Source organism: Gekko japonicus, unplaced genomic scaffold, assembly GCF_001447785.1.
Source record: "Gekko japonicus isolate JY-2015 unplaced genomic scaffold, Gekko_japonicus_V1.1 scaffold10, whole genome shotgun sequence".
Lineage (NCBI taxonomy): Eukaryota > Metazoa > Chordata > Lepidosauria > Squamata > Gekkonidae > Gekko > Gekko japonicus.
The window spans coordinates 916,755-939,532 of NW_015167526.1; the positions used below are offsets into that span (position 1 = coordinate 916,755).

Here is a 22,778-nt window from a genome sequence, read left to right on the forward strand (position 1 = left end):
GGGGGGGGAGCTCTGCAACTTACCTGGCTGCTTCTTGCTCCTCCTGGCCCGACTGAGGGCTGCTGGAATCAGGGGGCAGGGCTTGTTGCATGTGCCCGCCCCCTGGGCTCCTTACTGCCGGAGCTCCGCTCCTGTGCGCTCCCGCAGGAAATGACCCCCCCGTCCACACGTGTGGAGGAGAGCCCAAATGACTCCCGAGACCCAAGGCGGCTCCGTTGCTCCCGCACTCCGACGGGCTTCCGCTTACCTGTTTGGGTGGGAGGAAGGCAGCATGAACTGGAACTCCACCACGCAGGTGCCATCCGTGAGCTGGCGATGCTGCAGGCTGTTCAGTTCGTAGGCGATGTAGGCTCTCCTCACGTACACCTAGGGAGGAAGAGAATCCCACGGCAAGCCGCACTTGAACAGCGTTTTTCTGTCTCACGGGGGAAGATCACAGTGAAACAAAGGAACACAAACCACCTTGGATATTGCAGGAAGGCAAAGCAAAAATAAACAACACCCCAAAAGAGTCACAAGTGATACCTGGCTGGATGCACTGCAAGATCTTTCCTATAAAACCAGCATGGATGTGTTTCAGGACCTGTTGTGAGCAGCCAGTGTTCCCTCTAAGCTGAGTTAGTGTGAGCTAGCTCACAGTTTTTTTAGCCTCCGGCTCACACATTTTTGTCTTTGTTCAGGAAGGACGGCTCCAGAGCAAACTAATTTATGCAGCAGCCAAATCGCTGGCTCATAACTTTAATGCCGGTGGCTCACCAAGTAGAATTTTTGCTCGCGAGACTCCACGGCTTAGAGGGAGCATTGGTTGGGAGCAGCTGTGATCAGTCACTGGGTTGCCAACAATGCTCCCTCTAAGCTGTGGAGTCTCGTGAGCAAAAATTCTGCTTTGTGAGCAACTGGCATCAAAGTTGTGAGCAAGCAGTTTGGCTGCTGCATAAATTAGTCTGCTCTGGGGCCCTCCTTCCTGGGCTAAGACAAAAATGTGTGAGCTGGAGGCTAAAAAAACTGTGAGCTAGCTCACACTAGCTCAGCTTAGAGGGAACACTGGTTGCCAGTTCCAGGTTGGAAAATACCTGGAGATTTGGGGGACAGAGGCTGAGGGGGGCGGGGTTTGGGAAGGAGAGGGACCTCAGTGGGGTGCAATGCCACAGAGTCCACCTTCCAAACTGGCCATTTGCTCCAGATGACCTAATCTCTGTCCCAGGAGATCTCCAGCCACCACCTGGAGGTTGGCAACCCTGTCAGTCACACAGGAGGCACAACAGAGACACGAGGCATCAGTGAGCCTACAGGGAAGTGGGACAGGCTAAAGAGATGGGGGCAGGAGCCGATCAGTCATCACCTGAGCCTGGCACTTCAACTGAGCTCTCTGTGTGGCTGAAATCAAGCTTTTAACTTCACAATTTCCATAAACATCTGGTGCAGAGGTCCATCAGTGGCTATTAGCCACAAGGCATATATTTCTGGCCACTGTGTGACACAGAGTGTTGGGCCATTGGCCTGATCCAGCATTGGCTTCTCTTATGTTCTTATAGGAACTCTCAGGCTGGGGCAAGGGATGCTCTGTATTCTTGGTGCTTTTGGGGGGGCAACAGCGGGAGGGCTTCTAGTGTCCTGGCCCCACTGCTGGACCTGCTGATGGCCCCTGGTATTTCTGGCCATTGTGTGATACAGAGTGTTGGACTGGATGGGCCATTGGCCTAATCCAACATTGGCTTCTCTTATGTTCTTATAGGAACTCTTGGTCTGCGGCAAGCGATACTCTCTATTCTTGGTGCTTGGGGGGGGGGGGGGCAACAGGGGGGGGGCTTCTAGTGTCCTGGCCCCACTGCTGGACCTCCTGATGGCCCCTGGTATTTTTAGCCACTGTGTGACAGAGTGTTGGAATGGATGGGCCATTGGCCTGATCCAACATTGGCTTCTCTTATGTTCTTATAAGAGGGAATTAGCTAAACATATGGAGCAGAGGTCCATCGGTGGCTCTTAGCCACAAGGTATAGATAGGAACTCTCGGTCTGGGGCCAGGGATGCTCTGTCTTCTTGGTGCTGGGGGGGGGGACAACAGTGGGAGGGCTCCTAGTGTCCCGGCCCCACTGATGGACCTCCTGATGGCCCCTGGTATTTTTAGCCACTGTGTGACAGAGTGTTGGAATGGATGGGCCATTGGCCTGATCCAACATTGGCTTCTCTTATGTTCTTATAGGAACTCTTGGTCTGCGGCAAGCGATACTCTCTATTCTTGGTGCTTGGGGGGGGGGGGGGCAACAGGGGGGGGGCTTCTAGTGTCCTGGCCCCACTGCTGGACCTCCTGATGGCCCCTGGTATTTTTAGCCACTGTGTGACAGAGTGTTGGCCTATTGGCCTGATCCAACATCAGCTTCTCTTAGGTTCTCTTATGTTCACAGTCTGGTCAGCCGGCAGACGAGGCCTGAGACCGGCAGAATCTGACACTCTGGACCATTAATGCTTCTCACGCACTTTTCTCCGGGACGGAGATTATCTCAGAACAGCCTCCAAGCACCCAGGGGAAGGGAAAGGAGCTTGTCAGCCGCTCTGAGACTCCCTCGGGTAGTGAAGGGCAGGGTACGAATCCAACCTCTTCTTCTTCTCTTCATTCATCCCTAACCCAACAGCAGGCATTCTCAGCCTGAGACCTTGAGTTTGGCATGCAACTGGGCACATCATTAAAGGGAAATCTCCCGCAGTCCTTCCTTTACCTCCAGGGCTGCCATGCGGACCACCTGGTTGGAGTGATAGAAGAAAGTGGGCAGGACATCAAAGATGGTGGTTTCCGAGAGGATCAGTTTCTGAAAGGAAGGAAGGCGCACAAAAGAGTCACAAAGGTTTCTAGGCCAGTCCTGAGGCCCAAAGTGCATTTTAACAGGAGGGGACAGGGACTGAACCTGGTGGCCCGTCACTGAGCCCCCCCCCAACGCCTTGCGAGATCAGATCACGGCTGTGTCCGTGAGAAAGTCCCACCTTCAGGTTTTCAGGGCAGAACTGGTGTCCGTACATGTCAATGGCCGAGAGGAAGATGGACTCCACTTGATTGTGCCTCAGTTCGTAAGAAGGGAGGTGGGAGGCAATCAGCACCTGGGGAAAGAGGGACCCCAGTAAGCAAAGAGACCACAAGCAGGGGGGGGGGGGATTCTGTCATCAGAATTATGCACAGGGCTATTTTTGGACAGGAACGCACAGGAACGGAGTTCCGGCTGGCTCCCGAGTTGGCCACGCCCAGCCGGAACTCATTAGCATAATAGGCCACACCCAACAGCAGAAACTCATTAGGATTGGCTACATTAGGGGGGGTGTGACCTAACATGCAAAGGAGTTCCTGCTACAAAAAAAGAGCCCTGGGTTTTGACAATAAACAAAGTAAACAGAATAAGAAGCAAAAGGTGGGTATGGCTGGATGACCACACTTCTGGTAACATGGGGGTGTGGCCTAATTTGCTAATGAGCTGTGCTGTCAGGGCGTGGCCTAATAGGCTAATGCGTTTCTGCTGTTGGGTGTGGCCTATTATGCTAATGAGTTCCTGCTGGGCTTTTTCTACAAAAAGAGTCCAGATTATGCAGCTTGTGGACCCTGGGCTCTTGCGCACTCCCATTTTCCTCACTTGTAAATTCCTGTTTCTTGGGGGGGGATCTGTTCTGCATGTGTTTTGCTCCTTCGAGTGGTTGATTCGATAAAATGGCTTATATCTGGTATAAAAACCTGGAGTTTAAATCTGTAGGGAGATAGGCTGAACACACGCCAATGTAATATCAAATTGACCACTAGATGGAGCAAAACATGTGTGGAACACACACACTTGGAAATAACAGGCAATTTATTTATTATCATTTATTTATTTATTTATGTTATTGGATCTCTATCCCGCCCTCCCCGCGAACGGGCAATAAAAATGCGAATGCAGGAAAGCCCCAGTTGGGTAGAACGGTGGCATAAAAATGTTTTAAATAAATACATTAAATAAATAAAATTGGGCAGAATCGCTAACTCACTATACGACAATGGATTCTGCCTACAAGACTGTGTTTTATAAGCGGTCTGAAATTAGTTGGTTAAGACCAGGCAATAAATATGAATAAAGAAATTCCTATGTCATCTTGGGAATATTTATGGAAGAGTGCCTTGAAAATATCGACATGTAATAATTTAAAAGAGAACTGTTATAAAATGATGTATAGATGGTATATGACTCCAAAAAAGATTGCAAATATGAATACAAATATGTCGAGTAAATGTTGGAAATGTAAAAAAGTAGAAGGCTCGCTTTACCATATGTGGTGGACATGTGAAAAAGCTAAAAAGTTTTGGGTTGAGATTCATGCAGAGATGGAAAAAATACGGTAGTTAACTGCACATTTAAAAAAGAACCAGAAATATTACTTTTGGGACTTAAAATGGAAGAGGTCAATGTGGCGAAAAGGACGCTTATGTGGTACATGATTGTGACTGCCAGAATGACATATGCGCAAAGTTGGAAACAGGAGGAAGTTCCTGGAATTGGAGAATGGATTAAAAAAACTACTTTTTATGGTTGAAATGGATAAGATGACAAGGAAACTGAATAATATGGCAGCAGAAGACTTTTTTGAAGATTGGAAAGACTTAAAAGAATATCTGGAAAAATACTGGGATGTGAGAGACAATTTATTTTGCTTTGATAACTATTGAGTATAGAGAATTGTGAAAAAATAAGTTACCTGTAGAAAATGTAAAAGATAAAGAGGAGTACTTAAGAGTAACCTAAAGATTATGCAGGAGGTTGTAGCACTGTGGGAAGCCATATATAGGGGGGGGAAGGGAGGAGGGTAGGATATAAAGAGATAAGAATTGTAATACAAATGTTGAACTTTGCTGAATGTACCCAAAAAATAAAATGTTTAAAAAAAAAAAAAAAAAGACCAGGAAGTTATACAGATTGGGGGCTGGAATTATTGTGGAAAGACAAGGATTTGTGCTAGATGCTGAAACTCACAAGTCTCCTAGTCCGAGAGCTCAAATCCTGGGGTCTTACTTTCTCCAGTCCCCCCACCCCCAGCCCCCAGCCATCAATTTCTGGGCATTTTCAGGCATTTCTGTTATTCATCTGAACCACCAAGAACTGGTGCAGAGAAACACAAGCCACTGCAACAGCTGATGCAGTATTAAAAATTTAATTTCTGCACACTTTCTGTGAGATGAGAAGGCATTACCCCAGTTCACCATCTAGTGAGCATCCCAAGATTTGAATGCGGGTCTCCCATGCACCAGATTCTGAAGGCTGGCACATGGCAGTGGATACAATGCTGTCTTTTTATTAACTTTGGTTTCCTGTGTGCAAACCAAATGGACTACCTACAACAACACCGATCCTGAGAATCTGAGGTTTGCCTGATTCTCACCCATGAGGACTAGAAACTAGTGCCAGTGTGGTGTAGTGGTTAAAACAGGGGTGTCAAACATGCGGCCCAGGGGCCGGATTAGGCCCCCAGAGGGCTTCTTTCAGGCTCACAGTGAAACTGGCTGTCTCCTGCTGCTTCTTCCAGTTCTGCTGCGTCATCGTTGGTTTGCAGCTTACAGATACACACCTGAACAGCATACTCAAGATGGCAACAGCACAGACATTTTGATGCAGTAATTCAGAGCAAGAGGTGTCCGTTATCAGACACGGTTAAATAAACAAAATATTGCAGGAGTGCTAATGTTCTAAGCATGTTTTTATTTTAAGTAAGAAAAACCCCTTTGTGTTTGTGTCCTTTATCAAGTTTATATCTCCGCTACCTGGCATTACCTTTTATGGCACACGTGGCCCGGCCCAACAAGGTCTCGTTTATGTCAGATCTGGCCCTCATAACAAATGAGTTCGACACCCCTGGGTTAAGAGCAGCGAACTCTAGTCTGGAGAACCGGGTTTGATTCTCCACTCCTCCTCCACGTGAAGCCTGCTGGGTGACCATGGGCCAGTCCCAGTTCTCTCAGAACTCTCTCAGCCCCACCTACCTCAGCCGCCCTGAGTCTGCTTTGCGGGGAGGGCGGGGTATAAATTAAACTAATAAATAAATAAATAAGGTGCCTGTTATGGGGAGAGGAAGGGAAAGTGATTGTAAGCCGCCCGGAGACTCCTTCAGGTAGAGAAAAGCAGGGCACAAATACCTACTCTTTTTCGTCTTCAAATAATGTATGCAAGTATATCAGGGGTGGATTAAGGCTCTCTGGTGCCCTAAACACTGACCAATCTTGGTGCCCCCAATCTTGGTGTCATAGCCTATGCCACTGCACCTCACAAACAAAAAATAGAAGATAACCCTAGGGTGCACCATGATCAATGTGCACTCGTTTTATCAATTTTTAATTTTTTTTAACAGATCTTCATTTGTTTGTTTTTTCTTTTCACCCTTTTCCCAACTTTGTGGTGCCCCCTTTGGCCCCGGTGCCCTAAGCACGTGCTTAGTCTGCTTAATGGTTAATCCGCCCCTGAAGTATATTATTTTATGTCACAAACAACATTATCAACTGCTTTGAAATCTCAGATTCAAAAGCAACCTGACATGTGGCACTGGGGGGGGGGGTGCTGTGAGAAACACCAACCCAAAGCCCCCCAGGGACACGTGGAACTACTTGTGTGCTTCCATGGATGCCAGACTCAGATCTGGGTCTTGGGCGGCAATCCCAGTTGCACCAGAACGGTCCCGTGGTTCGCAAACAGCCGCTCAAAACTGCACCGACCTGCCTGGCCCTCAAGGCCACTCTGGAATGTTCCGTTTTGCTCAGCTGCGTGAGTTCGTTAAGAATAGCCATCAGCTCGTCCGTCAAGGTAGGGTCCCTGCCGCAAAGGTGATCCTGTATACGAAGTTACAGACACACACAGACACAATTTGACACTGCTTTTTTAGCCCACGTTTTCAAAGGTGTTCCAATCAAAACACTAAAACGCATTCAACGTCATCACAAACGCATCTCGTAAAGTCAGACACGACACAAGACAGTCAAGCTCTAAAAGAGGGAATTCCAATTTCAAACACCCTGCAGAATGGGGGGGGGGGACCTTCCCCAAACAGTCCAGTGAGGACAGAGAGATAAGCCTCTTTGAGAAGTAGATTCCACAGCAGAGGGGCTGCCACCGAAAAGGCCACGCTTCTCATGATGGCATGGGAGACTGTATCCTGAGCAGACCTTTAAGAACAGGGAGAGCTCATGTCAAAGAATATGCCAGGTAGTACAGGCCTGGACCTTTCAGGGCTTTAAAAGGTCAAAAGCAACACTGTCAATCATGCCCAGAAATAAATACATTCTCTAGGATTAATGTTGGATCCAGTACAACCCTGGTCTCTGAACTGGCAAGGGTCCGCTGAATCCCATTGAAAGTGGGGAGCACAACGTCCTGCAAGAGCTTTGCCTTCCCAACCAGAATCACTTCTGTCACATCAAGAGTTAGTTTTAATTTGCCCATTCCTTGCCATTTACCCACAGCAGCCAGGCAGTGATTCCTGATCTGTACTTGGATAAGGAGATCCAGACTTTGGTGTCATTAGTGAATCAGACTAAATGTGGTTTCTGGATGTTTGGAAATGGACAAGCTGCTTGCTAAGGAACGACCCACATTTTCTCCCAGGAACTGCCCGTGCTTCCATAGGAAGTTCCGCCTTTTCCTTTGAGAGATCCCCCTCCGGCTCCTGTCACTCATCCTCGCTTCCCCCTTTCTACTCACAATCAACATGGTCACCAAGAGGTTCTTCTTCGCCACCTGGGCGTGGGAGAAAATGCATTCAAGGACGGGGGTCATGTTGGGCATGTACTGTTCGCGCAGGCTGATCACACATTTGTCGTAGTGAGCTAGGGAAAGAGAGATGGTCTCGACGGAAAGCCGTTTGGGAACACCAAGCATGGCATGGACTCCACCGCACCCCCTTACCTTGCTGGAACTGAGTCTCCACCTGCAGGTAGCGCCTCAACAAGTCTAACACCACAGATTTCATGTGGCCTCGGATGCCGCTGCGGTATCTGACAAGAGAATAGACGGAAGATGCCAGCGTGACAGGGCTCGCTTCTAGCATCTGCCACAATTCAATGTTCCCTCTAAGCTGTGGAGTCCTATGAGCAAAAATTCTACTTTGTGAGCTACTGGCATTAAAGTTGTGAGCAGGCAATTTGGCTACTATATAAATCAGTTTGCTCTGGAACCATCCTTCCTCAGCTAAGGCAAAAATGTGTGAGCCGGAGGCTAAAAATCTGTGAGCTAGCTCAAACTAACTCAGCTTAGAGGGAACACTGGTTGCAATACAGATACCAGGGGAGAAGGGTAAGAGTCCAGTAGCACCTTAGACTAACAAAATTTGTGTGTACAGAACCTTATTAATACACCTGCTTTTAAGGACTCTGTAAATAATCCTACTACCAAATATGAGTCACTGTTATTACAACTACAAAAGAAAAAAGGTCTTATTGCTATTGTATATAAACAACTATTAGAGTCAGATTCCACTCCTTTACTACAGTACCAAAAAGCCTGGCATAAAGACCTACAACAACAATTATCGGATGAACATTGGAAAAAAATTTGGAAAACTCAAAAAAACATATCTAACTCTCTACTAATACAGGAAACGTCAATCAAAGTCATGCATAGATGGCATTTGACTCCAGCGAGACTAGCGCACATACATTCTAATTATTCAGCTAAATGCTGGAAACTGTGCGGACAAAAAGCCGATTTTTTCCATACTTGGTGGTCTTGCACCAAGATACAACACTTTTGGACACAAATAATACAACAAATTGACCTATTGACTGGATACACTATACCTATGGACCCAAAACTCATATTACTAAACTTATGGCCCATAGAGGAACCCCTACTAAGCACACAGCAAATGGTCAATTTAATGATTACTGCAGCAAAAGTAGTAATTGCCAGACAATGGAAAAACAAAAATGTTCCCACAATTATTCAATGGAAACATAAACTTTGGGATTTTTTTCTTTTAGAAAAATTTTCGATTCACAATACCATATCCCAAAATGAAATTGTTTTCCAGGACCCTCTAGACAAATGGTACCCGATTTTGGATAAAATTTCGATTGATAAGTTTGATTGGGAATCTATATCTACAGCTAAATATCAGATAATGTTATATGGATAACACTGTGTTGGTAATGTTTGGATTTTTTTATCTCATTAGGAACGTTATATTTCAACTTTTACTATGAAGCACAAGACTGCTACTCCTCTATCTCTTCGTATTATACAATGTTGACAAATGTTTGTTAATTGTGATGGTTTTTCTTGTTATTGTAACATGTTCTTTTCTATGTTTTTTGAATAAACTTTTGTGAAAAAAAAATGAAATTGAGCCAACTTCAGAGGATGGCGGAAGACAGGAAGGCCTGGCGTGATCTGGTCCATGGGGTCGCAAAGAGTCGGACTCGACTGTGCGACTGAACGATAACGGAGATGAGCACCGCAACCCTAGAGTCGGATTCAACTGGCTTTCGAGCAAGGGAAACTTTACCTTTTTACCAGCTTTCAAGAGTCACTCCCCTGCCACACGTTTTGTTAGTCTTGAAGCTGCTCCTGGACTCTGGCTCTTTTCTACTGCTACAGACCGACTAACCTGGCTACCCAGAGCAGGATGGGCATAAACAACACATGTACATATGAAAGCTGCCTTATACGGAGGACATTTCTGCACCAGAGGTTTCGGTCAGTTCGTATCACCAAATGCCTCAGCCTTTGTTTCATGTTTGCATGCATTTTCTTCTGCTTAGTGCTCGCTTCAATCTCTCCTCACTTTTTCTCTGCCGTTTTTTTGGGGAGCATTTTTATGATTCCCCCCCCCCCAAGCCATTTCAGTGTCATCTTTCACTCTGTGTGCAAAATGTTCCATCCACTCTCCCCCCCTTTGCCTCTTGAACTACCCGTCCTTTATCCACACTCTCACCTCTCCTTTTTTCACCTTCCTTCCCCTTCACTGGTCACCAATTAATATATATATATATATATTTTTTCAAAGCACTAGTGATAAATTGGGTCTCCTACACTAAGGAGGTTGTAAAATCAGTGAATAGCAGTGAACTTGCAATTTCCCGCTTTTATTATACGAAAGGAAATCAATTTATTCCTTCTGCTCTCAAGGTGTTTAATCACAAAATATGTGCTAAATTATTCTACAGTGCCCCAATTTGGATCTCTGCTTTTAATAAAATGGTTGAAAGTGTTCAATCCAAATTTCTTAGAAAAATTCTAGGGCTCCCAACTTGCGTACCTTATGCGGCAATATGCCTTGAGACAAACCAGGCATGCTTAGTCACTAAAGCATGGCTCTCAACTTTTAAATTCTGGCTGCGCCTCCTCTACAGAAGTGAGCCTCATAGTCTCATCGCTTATATGCTATGCGAATCTCATCTATCAGATTGGTTGACGTGCTGAAGGGAAAATTACACTGATGGGGCTCAGAATGGATTATTTGACCCTTCTTTTGGAGAAGTACGCTTTTGGCATGATTAAACAGAGATTGATCGATACAGAAATGGAAGAACTTAGAAGCCTTGCTACTGGGCATTGCTCTCCCATTCATTGGGGGATTTCTCTTAATGGGCCGCTGCCAGAGTATTTTTCCTGTCCGATTGATCCCTATATTAGAAGAGTATTCACGCTGGCCCGTTTTAATGTGCTCCCCTCAGCTGTGTTATATGGGAGATTTAAAAAAAATACAATTCCCAGATAGGTTATGTCCCTGTGGGCTAAAGGAAATTGGAGGAACGGACCATGTACTTCTGGACTTGTAGATTTTACCAGGATTTGCGCGCTTATCACCTCGGCCCTATACTGCAAACCCTGGAGGGCAAATCTGAAGAAAGTAAGATCATGAACCTCCTAGCCTCAAACAGGACTGATACCATCGAAGAGGTGGCAAACTTCCTTTACAGAGCGTATAGGAGGAGAAGTTCTTTTTTGGCAGAAGGGGTAGTGAATTAACTGTTTTGTGTGCCTACCGCCTCTGTACCTAAGGCTGCTGCTGTTGTTATCCAGTGATCCATGCGACGGTCACCTCGAGGCTGGACTACTGCAACGCTCTCTACATGGGGCTGCCTTTGTCGCAAATTCAGAAGCTGCAGCTAGTGCAGAATGCTGCGGCCAGGCTGTTGATGGGCTCTAGGAGGGACCATATTCAGCCTGTGCTGAAAGCGCTGCACTGGCTGCCGATAGCATACTGGGTCCGCTTCAAAGTGCTGGTTATTACCTATAAAGCCCTATATGGCCAGGGCCCAGCCTACCTGAGGGACCGCCTTGCCCTACATGTTCCCCCAAGAGCACTACGGTCGGGGGCCCAAAATTTGTTGGTCATCCCGGGCCCCAAGGACACCAAACTAGCTGTGACCAGGGCCAGGGCTTTTTCGGTGGCGGCTCCTACCTGGTGGAACAAGCTCCCAGGTGAGATCCGGGCCCTGCGGGACCTTGTGCAGTTCTGCAGGGCCTGCAAAACGGAGCTCCTCCGCCAGGCTTTTGAGTAGGAGCCGCCGCCGTACTATACCATCACCATCAAGACATCTTAATGGATGTATCAACAAGGCCCCAGATAGAACCTAAAAATTACAGAAGATCTAATAAGCCGTCGCCACTGGACACGCACACTATTGGAGCACCATCTGGAACTGCGGTGATACCACCTTGGATCTAGGATACTAGTAATTGGATAGAGTACTGTGGTTTTAGTGTTGGATGTTTTTATTATGTTTTTATCTATGGCAAGGCTGATGACCTTGCCTCTGTTAGCTGCCCTGAGCCCACTGGGGAGGGCGGGATACAAATGTAATAAATAAATAAATAAATAAATAATGCCAATAAAGCTCTGTTGTGTTGTGTAGTGATAAATTGCTAAATTATACTGGCAGCTGCTCCCCAGGGTGTCTTGGATAGAGATCTTTCACATCACCTATCTGATTCTTTTAATTGGAGACACTGGGGATTGAACCTGGGACCTTCTGCATGCCAAGCAGTTGCTCTACCACTGAGCCACGGCCCCTCTTTACAGCTCTCCAGGGTCTCAGGAGGAGGTCTTTCATATTACCCACTACCTGGTCCTTTTAACTGGGGATGCTGGGGATTGAACCTGGGACCTTCTGCATGCCAAGCAGAGGCTCTGCCACTGAGCCACGGCCCCTCCCCTACACAGGCAGAACGTTTTGCTGAACTACCTTTGAATCTTTGCCCAAAATCTTATCTTCCCAGGGGCTGGACCGAAGTAAATGTTGTGTTGAGAATCTGTGATCAGCTCTCTAGACATGTCTTTTAACGCTGAAAAGTAGCCACAGGGTAAGGAGGGAGAGTACAGCTTAGATCACGGCGAGAGCATCGAAGCAAGCGGGGACTGTCATCCCCCATTTTTAAAAAGATATGACCGATAAGTGCTTATTTCCTACGGCTCCTCCCCTTCCAGCTCTTGGCTGAGCCGCTGTGGTGTCACGGAACAATCAAAAGCAGTCTAACTGCAGAGGAGGAGATGAGTCCACAGAGTGCCTGATCAAACCTCGCAGTTTGTGTGTAAGAAGTGGAAGGTCTGATGGGGGCAGGGGAAGAAAGAGAAGGGGCAGGGGTCCTAAGGAAAGGAGGGGCTGTTGGAATGGCTTCCTCCAAACTCACCTCTGGACCAGCTGCACAATGCTCTGAGTGTTCATGAAGAAGACTTCGCGCTCAGATTTCCGTTGCAGGGTGGCGGCGTGGCTGTCTAAGATGCTGGCAATCTTGAGGAGAGAAGAAAAGGAGGCGAGAATTAAAGGAGGACAGAAGAGGAAGAGGAGGAAGAGGAAGAAGAAGAGGAGGAGGACATGATGATGATTGGATTTACATCCCGCCCTTCACTCGGAGTCTCAGAGTGGCTTACAAACTCCTTTCCCTTCCCCTCCCCACAACAGACACCCTGTGAGGTTGGTGGGGCTGAGAGAGCTCTTTCCAGAACTGTCCTTGAGAGAACAGCTCTGACAGAATAATGGCTTGCCCAAGGTCATCCAGCAGCTGCGAGTGGAGAATCAAACCCGGTTCTCCTAGACTAGAGTCCGCGCACTTAACCATGACACCACACACAAAGAAACAGCTGGACATCCCTGGAGATTAAGAACAATGCACCGAAGACTAGCCATTCTCCCAGCCTATAGCTGTGTGCCCATTGCACCTCCCTAGCGCCCAGGGAAAACAGCGCAGCCCTTGAGGTCTGACCCCACCCCCCCTCACCTGCTGGCTGGGGAACTGGCACAACACAGAGGTGATGTTGCTGGCATACTGGGCCATCACCTTCCGGATCGACTTCTCCACCGGCGGTGGAATTCGGCCCGAGATGCTCGTCATGATCTCCTGCAGCTCCAGCAGAGGGAGGGAGGGGTCCCGGAGGGTTTTCATCAGTTTGGAGACCCATTCTTTGATCTGAGCCCCGAAATAAAAACGGATCCTCCGTGACACATGGATCCGGAACAGAAAAGCTGTAGACCAACCGTTCGGGAAAAGCAAACCCGACATCCCACCATGAACAGCCACGGTGGCGTCGTGCCACCAGTGAACCCAAAGGGGAAAGCTATAACAGAAAGAGCAGGTGCCTGACGAAGCAAAGGTCTTTCCCACCTTAAAGCCCACCTCGGGCATGACCAGATGGCAGCTCCCTATAAGGCCAGAGGGCACAACGGAAGCCTACACGAAGCTGCCTTGCACATGTGGGGGTGTCTTTTTTTTTTAACAATGTATTAAGTTTTTTATTTAAAGATAAATGAAGCATACATAAAAAATAACATGCATACATCACTAATACGGTGGGAAACGGTGATAATATCAAATATGTTGCTTATAACGTACAGCAGGGCTATTTTGGGGCAGGAACGCACAGGAACGGAGTTCTGGCTGGCTCCCGAGTTGGCCACGCCCAGCAGGAACTCATTAGCATAATAGGCCACACCCAACAGCAGGAACTCATTAGGATTGGCTACATTAGGGGTGTGTGGCCTAACATGCAAAGGGTTCCTGCTACAAAAAGAGCCCTGGGTTTTGACAACAAACAAGGTAAACAGAATAAGAAGCAAAAGGTGGGTGTGGCTGGATGACCACACTTCTGGTAACGGGGGTGTGGCCTAATATGCTAATATGTTTCTGCTGTTGGGTGTGGCCTATTATGCTAATGAGTTCCTGCTGGGCTTTTTCTACAAAAAGAGCCCTGAGTCATACAGCATATCAAATCCAAAGAATTTCCAGATAAACTGTAATTTGCACTAACTGGGTGTGTCTGAGGTGCTGTCTAAGGCGTGGCGACCTTATAAATGAATGAGCTCCAAAATGTCCTTTCATTCACAACCTTACTCGGGGCTTGCAAATGCCTTGACGAGGTCTGCATAGAGATGCCTTTAGTCTCCAAGACCATTTTTGCCTTCTCATGTAGGAGAGAGGTGTGTTTTAGGCTTTCCCCAGTTTAAAACCAACAAGCCACCCTTCCTCAGGCACGTCCAACAGAGTTTGTTCTCAGGAAGAACCCCGAAGGAAACGTCCTCACCTTGGTGCTGAAATACGGCTCGGGCAAACAGTATCCGTTCATGACGTTCATTAAGCTCTCCAGCACGTTGTGGAAAACCTGGTGCAGTTTTTCGCCAAGGATGGGCAGAGTCTGTTGTGAAGGGAGTCCACCTGTGTACAACTGGGCCTAGGGGGCAGATATGGGGGTGCAGAGAGAGGAGAGAGAGAGAGAAAGACCTTCAGAGCAGCCCTGGGAAACTGGGGGGGATAAACCTGGCCTATGAGTGGATCCCCCCAGCTGGTCCAAAAGTTACTTCTAGAGCAGACAATGCTTTTATTGGGGGGGGGGATTTTGTTGGAAAATCTGGTAAAAATAGTTAGATATTCAGAGCTTGCAATAGATCTTTGTTCACTGGAGAGGAGGCATTTTCTTTCTATGTAAAAATCTTTCTTTCTAAAGGGAAGGGTACACGGGAAATCTACAAAACAACAAACAAGACTGCATCCTTGCTGCTACAAGTACAAGAGACAGACAGACCACACGGTCGGTAATGGAGATTCTTCTTTCTTCTTGACCCCTAGAAAGAAATCACCCGAATACATTAAACCAATGATTGTGAGTAAATAGACTCCAGTTTCCCGGGCTTTCTCCCCATTGGCTTTCTACCAGGTTCCCTTCCAGGTCAGTCTAAACAGTAGCACACAAGGTAAACACATTAACCCTATAATGACTGAATTTAGACCTTGCAACGCACATATTTCCGACAGATTTAACCCCCCAATGTACTTTTTAAACCTTTCCAGATTTTTCTGCAACCCCACGGAGTCCCCCAAGTTTGCAGAACTATCTGTTTTTTATCAGTATGGGTCTCATCCATGGATTTAAGTAGCCGCAGATGAATCCACATTTGACTGATGCAAACACACGATTACAATACAAGACGTAAACACACCGCAGCTGATTTTTACCCCACCTTCCGGCCAAAACCTCTCAAAGGAATCAAAACCTAAGACCAATGCCCTCCCCCAGTTGTTTCTGGAGGGTGAAGCCATCGGCAATTGGCTTTAAGTGGCCGAGCAGGATGGTTTTCTCCTGGCCCCCACCGCTAACTCACCAGGTGGACTTTTCCGCGGTCATCCAGTTCCAGCCTCGCGATGACGCAGCCCGCCTCCAGCACGGTGCTGGGACGCTTCATGTAGTGTACAGTGCCCGCCTCCTCCACTTCCAAGACCATCACCATCTTCATTACCTTATCAGAGAGGGACAACATCACGCTAAGCAGAGCGGCTGGCTTCCTTCTGCCGCCACCCACACAGGGGCCTGCTCTGCATCTCTGCAACAGGGGTCTCCAACAAGGGGCTGGTGGGTGCCACGGTGCCTGCCAAGGGTGCTTAGAAAGTGGGCAGTGCCAGGTGGGGTTTCTATGTGGCTACTGGAGGGCTGATTGGCCGCAGAGATTTCTAAAGATCAAGATGGGTAGCCATCCGTGTTCCCTCTAAGCTGAGTGAGTGTGAGCTAGCTCACAGTTTCTTAGCCTCCAGCTCACACATTTTTGTCTTGGCTCAGGAAGGACGGCTCTGGAGCAAACTAATTTAGGCGGTGGCCAAGTCGCCCGCTCACAATTTGAATGCCGGTAGCTCACAAAGTAGGATTTTTGCTCACAAGAACCCACAGCTTAGAGGGAGCTTTGGCCTCTTCCCAGTTCACTCTCTGAGGGAGCACCAGTAGCCATGTCAGTCTTGTCTGTAGCAGTAGAAAAGAGTCCAGGAGCACCTTGAAGACTAACAACATTTGTGGCAGGGTGTGGAGCTGCCGTGAGTCACTGGCTCCCTTCTCCAGCTACCTGAAGCAGTGAACAGTGCCTCACGAAGGCTCATAGTAAAGGTAAATGTTTCCCTTGCTCGAAAGCCAGTCGAGTCCGACTCTAGGGCTGCGGCGCTCATCTCCGTTTCCAAGCCGAAGAGCCAGCGCTGTCCGAAGACGTTTCTGTGGTCGTGTGGCCGGCATGACTAAACACCAAGGCGCACGGAACGCTGTTACCTTCCCACCGAAGTGGTCCCTATTTATCTCCTTGCAATTTCTTGCTTTCGAACTGCTAGGTCGGCAGGAGCTGGAACTAGAGATGGGAGCTCACTCCGTCATGCGGCATTCGGGTCTCGAACTGCTGAACGACCAACCTTCCACAGCCTGCAGTTCAGCATCTTAACCACTTGAGCCACCGCAGCTCATACCCTGCCACAAATCTTGTCAGATTTCAAAAAATAATGTATTGGCAGCAGCTTCCACCACCACAGCACAAGGACCTTCACTGTGTGACTGAAGACAAGCTGCAGCAGCCGTTTTGTGGCTTTGCCCACCGCACCGTGTCACAAATTCCAAAGGTACCTGCAGGCTCAGAAGAGACTGGAGGGACCCACCCCCTCAGCAGCAAATTCAGCATCCCAAGAAACACAGCTTTCACACCACATAAATGAAGTCTCCAACTCTGCCTGGATCCACAAACAAGCTAGAATGGATCCTGACTCTTGCATAGTAAAGTCTCAGGGCCAAAATGCACATTCTGTGTGACATGACTCAGTTCGCAGGTGCTCAGCCTGACTCTCACTCACACATTCGTGTGGGGACTACCCTTTAAAAACTTCCACATCACTCCGTGTAGTTCCAAGTATTGCATGGGGGAAGGAGGGGCAGGAGAGTTCTTTCCCAAACCATTTTCACCAGTGGAAACAACTTGGGGGGGGGGGCGCAATGGACATGTGGAGCCCAAGGAATGGGCAAACAGCCCCCACCCACGGCTATTTCCAGTGGTGAAAACGGTGCAGAAAGGAAGCACAAACCTCCTCCTTCCCCCTCGCAGCATCTGGATCTGGTGTGTATGAAGCACTTTGAATACTCAAAGCCAGGGGTCATTTTGTAGAAAAAGAGGTGCAGGAGCTCGTTAGTATAACTCATTTGCATGTGCCACACCCCCTGACATCACCGGAAGTGTGTCAGAAGGCAACACCCACTGCTCAGGCTCCACTGGACCGTTTTGGATTGCTAGCTATTGGGGGGGGGGGGAACGGGAGAAGCGCCCTCTGGCAGAGGAGGGAGAGCTTGCACCTGAATCAAACTTGGTCTTAAAGGTGCCATAGCACTGTTTTGGACCGGGGGTTGTGGGGGGGCTCTGCAACTTACCTGGCTACTTCTTGCTCTGACTGAGGGCTGCTGGGAGCAGGGGGTGGGGCTTGTTTCATGTGCCCGCCCCCTGGACTCCTTACTGCTGGAGCTCTGCTCCTGTGCGCTCCTGCAGGAAATGACCCCTGCTCAAAGCACTATATAAATGCTAGCTATTATTACTGTTATCAGATACAGAGGTTTTATTTCTTTGCATCATTCGTGCTCCACGCCCGGTCCACCGCAAGCCAAAGCAGAATTTCACCACACACAACTTGCATCTGTCTTTACTTGTTACGAACAATTGCCACCTCACACGTGAGGGCAAGGCAGTTCTGTAAAATTCTGGAAAACGTCTCTATTGGGGGGCCCTGATTTCCGTGGCTACCTCGATTTCCGCGTAGCTGTGACCCGCACAGACGTGGCCTCCGTCTTCCACGGTGTACTGCAGCAGCTTTCCAGTGGAAGGAGACCTGAGTAAGGTTGGGTCATTCTCCTTTTCGAAGTCGCAGGTTTTATTGCCCACTGTGACGCGGTACCTGAAGGTGAAAAGACGCACAGAGAGAGGGGAAGAAACACGGGCCGTATGTTGCAGAGAACAGCGCCTCAAAAGGGTGGAACGTCTCAAAGACAATGCAGTAGGATTTGACTGGTAGAAACCTGGATGCTACCAGAGGTGAAGCAAAAGATGACATATTGACACGACACATTAAACAAATGCAAAAATTTCACAGTAGGAAGCGACTTACAACAACAGATGCCGGAAATTATACACAGTGTATATAACCCAGCCCCCCCCCCCAACCTTTGTGAGCCTGCAGGAACTTTTGGAATTCTGATACAGGATGGTGGGCAGAGGCACACAGTGGCTGCCACAACCGACCTTCAGTCACCCCGCGAAGGTTTTGGAGCTGTGGTAGCAGCCGCTGACAAGCTACGGCTTTTAAAAATCTGCACATCCAATCAAAAGTCCAGCAGTCAATCAGAATCCTTGCTGAGCAAAGGCCCTACCTGGCCCGACTCACTTTTTAAAAACCCGAGGCAGGTGCCAGGAATGCTGTCAGCAGGCACCATGGCGCCCGGTGTCATGGGCCTGGATGAGGAGGAGCTGACAGAGCCTGCAGAAACCACAGCTGGCCCCTCTGAAGCAGCAGAGGGATAGCTGGCAGTTGCCTGTAACATCAGTCTTCACAACTGGCCCAGATAAGAAGGAAGAACAGCAAGCTGAAAGCCCTCCTGACTCACCCCCACGTGTGACCCGTTTAAGGGAGCGACTGCGGCAAAACTTAGCAACCAGGCGAAGAGAGGCCAGGCTACAGGGGAGACGCTCGACCAGCCCAGAGTTCTAACAGGAGCCTGGGCAATCATGCAGCTGGCTAATTGGTAGCAGCCTTTAACTCCACACTCTGGGCAGTACTCTTCATGGAAGCAACGAGTCAGCTTTGTGCTGCTAGCAGCCACTGGACTCCCTGGCTTTGGACTTGGCTCGGTTTCTGGCTCCTGACCCCGGCTTGACTTTTTGGACTTTGCACGGTCTTCTTGGCTCCTGACCTTGGCCTGTTCAGGACACCTGGGGGCACCCTGTTGGGGACCCCTGCCCTAACCCGCCTTTCATACACCTGTCAGAAACAACCTCTCTCCCTGTTTCAGCCCCAGACTGAAGTGCTGAAAGGAACACACACACACACACACACACACAGAGCAACTCCAGGGGACCCTCTGCCTACCGGTCAGCTTCTTCCTTCATGTACGTGGTGTGACTGTTGCCGTCGCAGGAGAGCAGAAGACCCCCGTCGTTCAGCCTGTGCACGTCAATCTCAATGTGGGTATTATTCATTATGACCACGTAGGTAGTCAGCGACTGCCGGGCGACCTGTCCGAGGACGGCAGAAGAGAAAGGCTTTTTTTGCATCCTCCAGGAGGTTCAGATTTAGACACATCTGTGGGGGGGGGGAACCCCCCAACCCATTTCCCTCCACCCACCCCCAACATGTTTTCCATCCCAGCCCAGGTGGGACTCGGCCCTTTATGGGCATTACCTTAAGAGCGTATTTCATGCCTTCGTAAATAAGTTCCACGTCAACTGTGTTTAGCAGGGAAGCGGCTGGCAGGACCTGACCCCTGAAAAAGGAGCAAATCTTTCTGTTCTCTGCATACATCGAGGTCTTACGAGCCATTTTTTTTCTCCCCTGTAGAGACAGGCCGTCATACTAAAGAGCAAGGGTCGTTTCCTACTGGAGAGCCCTGGAGTGGCGCTTCGGCAGAAACAAGCCCAGCCCCGCCCCCCGGGGAGGGGGAATTAAATGCCTGGCTTCCCGGCCCGATCTTCTCCAGGTGCCCTGCAGCCACGGGGCATGTCTCCCCGCCTCCCCTTCCTATGGGGCCATAGAATACAATGGAAAGATCGTGCCGCTAAGCTTTAAACCCCTTCTCTCTTCGCTTCCTCCACACCAGTGTTCCCTCTAAGCTGAGTTAGTGTGAGCTAGCTCACAGTTTTGTAGCCTCCAGCTCACACATTTTTTGCCTTAGCTCAGGAAGGATGTGGCTCCAGAGCAAACTAATTTATACAGCAGTCCAATCGCTCGCTCACAACTTTAATGCCAGTAACTCACAAAGTAGAATTTTTGCTCACAAGACTTCACAGCTTATTTTTTATTTATTTATGTCTTCAAACTTATACCCCGCCCTCCCTGCAAGCGGACTCAGGGCGGCTTCCACTAAAAACATAAATTACAATAAAATACACAGTATACAACATATCATAAAACATTGCTCCCCACCCCGCCTTGGCAGGGAACATTGCTCCCCACCCCGCCTTGGCAGGCCTGCTGGGGAAGGGAAGGGGAGGCTTTTGGAGATGCCTCCCCCCCTTTTGCTTCCCCTTCTGACATCACTTCCGGTGATGTCAGTGGGGTGTGTGGCATATGCTAATGAGTTATATACTAATGAGCTCCTGCACCTCTTTTTCTATGAAATGACCCCTGCTAAAGAGTATATTACAGAACAGCTTAAAGCATTCACATATCTGATCCCTGACGAAGGGAGCTTTGACTCTGGGAGGCTTCTACCCCCAAAATCTTCTTAGTCTCTAAGAAGTGGACTTGGATCTATGGCAGACCAATACGGTTACCCTCTGAAAACATCTGATCTCAGTGGCAAGAATCCAGACCTCTGAGAAGTAAATCCAACTTATTATTAGATTTTAGGATCGCCCACATTAAAAGGGGCAAGTTTAATATGTGTATAATACAGGCTAGTGACACAGAGACCCCCCCACCCGACTGATCATGGCTTACTGCAGAATGCACCCATAGAAGAAGAAGAGGAGATTTGATTTATACCCCGCCCTTCACTACACAAAGGAGTCTCAGAGCGGCTGACAAACTCCTTTCCCTTCCCCTCCCCACAACAGACACCCTTTGAGGGAGGTGGGGCTGAGAGAGCTCTGACAGAAACGGCTCTTTTTCAAGAACAGCTGTGCCAGAACTATGGTTTGCCCAAGGTCATCCAGCAGCTCCAAGTGGAGGAGTGGAGAATCAAACCCGGTTCTCCCAGATTAGAGTTCATGCACTTAACCACGACACCAAACAGGCACCTTGTGAGGTAGGTGGGGCTGAGAGAGTTCTGAGAGACGAACCATGATTGGCTCAAGGTCACCTAGCAGGCTTCACATGGAGGCGGAGTGGGGAATCAAACCCGGCTCTCCAGATTAGAGTCTGCCACTCTTAACCACTACTCAACACTTGGGAACATTCCCCCAAGAGAATGCACACTTAATCAGAAGTCACCAAGCCCGGGGTCGGTAAGGAAGAGGTACACAGACGCAGCAGAGAAATTCAGTCCCAAGTTGCCCTACCTTTCAAGAGAATGCAGGAAGTCGTCCATGCACGTCCTGAAAAAGGCATCGGCTACGTTGAGAGCACCACAGACCACGCCCAGCATGGTGTCTGGCTTTTCTGCCTGCACAGCAGAGGTGGAAAATGATGGCATTTCTTCACGCATGGAGCCAAAATCCAGAGCTAGCATCCAACAGTTATACCCTCATAACCGTGGGGAAAGACTACTGTAATAAAATCCCTTAGAGGCTGCTCCTTGAAGACTGACCAGCAAATCCAGTGACTGGAGAACCACTACTTGATTGGGATATACTGCACTACAGCTGCTGCTCCCTCCCCTTGTTGGCTATCCTACAGCATTCCAAGCAGAAGAAGAAAAGATTGGATTTATACCCCACCCTTCACTTGGAGTCTCAGAGCGACTTACAAACTCCTTTCCCTTCCCCTCCCCACAACAGACACCCTGTGAGGTGGGTGGGGCTGAGAGAGCTCTTTCCAGAACTCTCCTTGAGAGAACAGCTCTGAGAGAACTATGGCTTGCCCAAGGTCATCCAGCAGCTGCAAGTGGAGGAGTGGGGAATCAAACCCGGTTCTCCCAGATTAGAGTCCGCGCACTTCACCACTACACCAAACTGGCTGGTTTTTATGCAGAAGACATTATAATTTGATTCTGCCCATAGAACTTACCCCCAAGCCCTCTCCCAAGGTTGACCCTCACATTTACCATCTGTTCCCCACGGGTTAATACAAGGGCAAATGAAGGGAGGTTTTGGGAGGGAGGGAGAAGACCGTCCCACGGCTTTGTGACTTCCAGTAAATAAGTGGGTTTTGATGGACGGGACACGGTACAAGACAGCAGGATCTAGCCGTCATTGGCCATTACCTGCTGAGAGGCACTCCACAGTTTTCTCCTACTATCCACCCTTAACTCTTTGGGATGAGGCACAGTAAACGCTACAGGTTCAGAGCTGCTTGACTTATACAAATATGTCCTCATTCCTGCAAGTCTGACTACCTGCACTTTCTCTGCGATCAAGTGATCCAGCCAGCTGGTATCGATCTCATTATTTTGGAAACTCTCCGTCTCCAGAAGTTTGATCAGGTACTCGACGGTTGTTCTGAAGTCCCCTCGGATGGACAGTTCTTTCAGAGCTACCACCAGGTTTCTAAAAAAGACCAAGGCAGGCTATTAAAATACACTTGGGAGGCGCTGAAGGGTTGAAAAGCTACACTTGCTCCCTTCCACCTCCACCCCCAAATTTGCCTTCATCAATACGTTAAATTCGATTTGTTCAAGTTTATGGGGAA

The 22,778-nt window shown here is 48.6% G+C and overlaps 1 protein-coding gene across 1 annotated transcript in view; it reads right to left on the minus strand.

The window, feature by feature from the left end:
* The window catches only part of ACACB (acetyl-CoA carboxylase beta), a 113,595-nt gene that overhangs the window by 45,615 nt on the left and 45,202 nt on the right, over positions 1-22,778 (minus strand). The window contains exons 13-27 of the mRNA XM_015413261.1: positions 22,486-22,636; positions 21,491-21,594; positions 19,674-19,755; positions 19,362-19,507; positions 18,023-18,173; positions 15,593-15,727; positions 14,518-14,664; positions 13,218-13,406; positions 12,630-12,730; positions 7,902-7,990; positions 7,698-7,822; positions 6,716-6,829; positions 2,980-3,093; positions 2,718-2,807; positions 248-366 (exon numbers count right to left, since the gene is read on the minus strand). Of these exons, the coding sequence (XP_015268747.1) occupies positions 248-366; positions 2,718-2,807; positions 2,980-3,093; positions 6,716-6,829; positions 7,698-7,822; positions 7,902-7,990; positions 12,630-12,730; positions 13,218-13,406; positions 14,518-14,664; positions 15,593-15,727; positions 18,023-18,173; positions 19,362-19,507; positions 19,674-19,755; positions 21,491-21,594; positions 22,486-22,636 (1,857 nt within the window). The remainder of the gene's footprint in view (positions 1-247; positions 367-2,717; positions 2,808-2,979; positions 3,094-6,715; positions 6,830-7,697; positions 7,823-7,901; positions 7,991-12,629; positions 12,731-13,217; positions 13,407-14,517; positions 14,665-15,592; positions 15,728-18,022; positions 18,174-19,361; positions 19,508-19,673; positions 19,756-21,490; positions 21,595-22,485; positions 22,637-22,778) is intronic.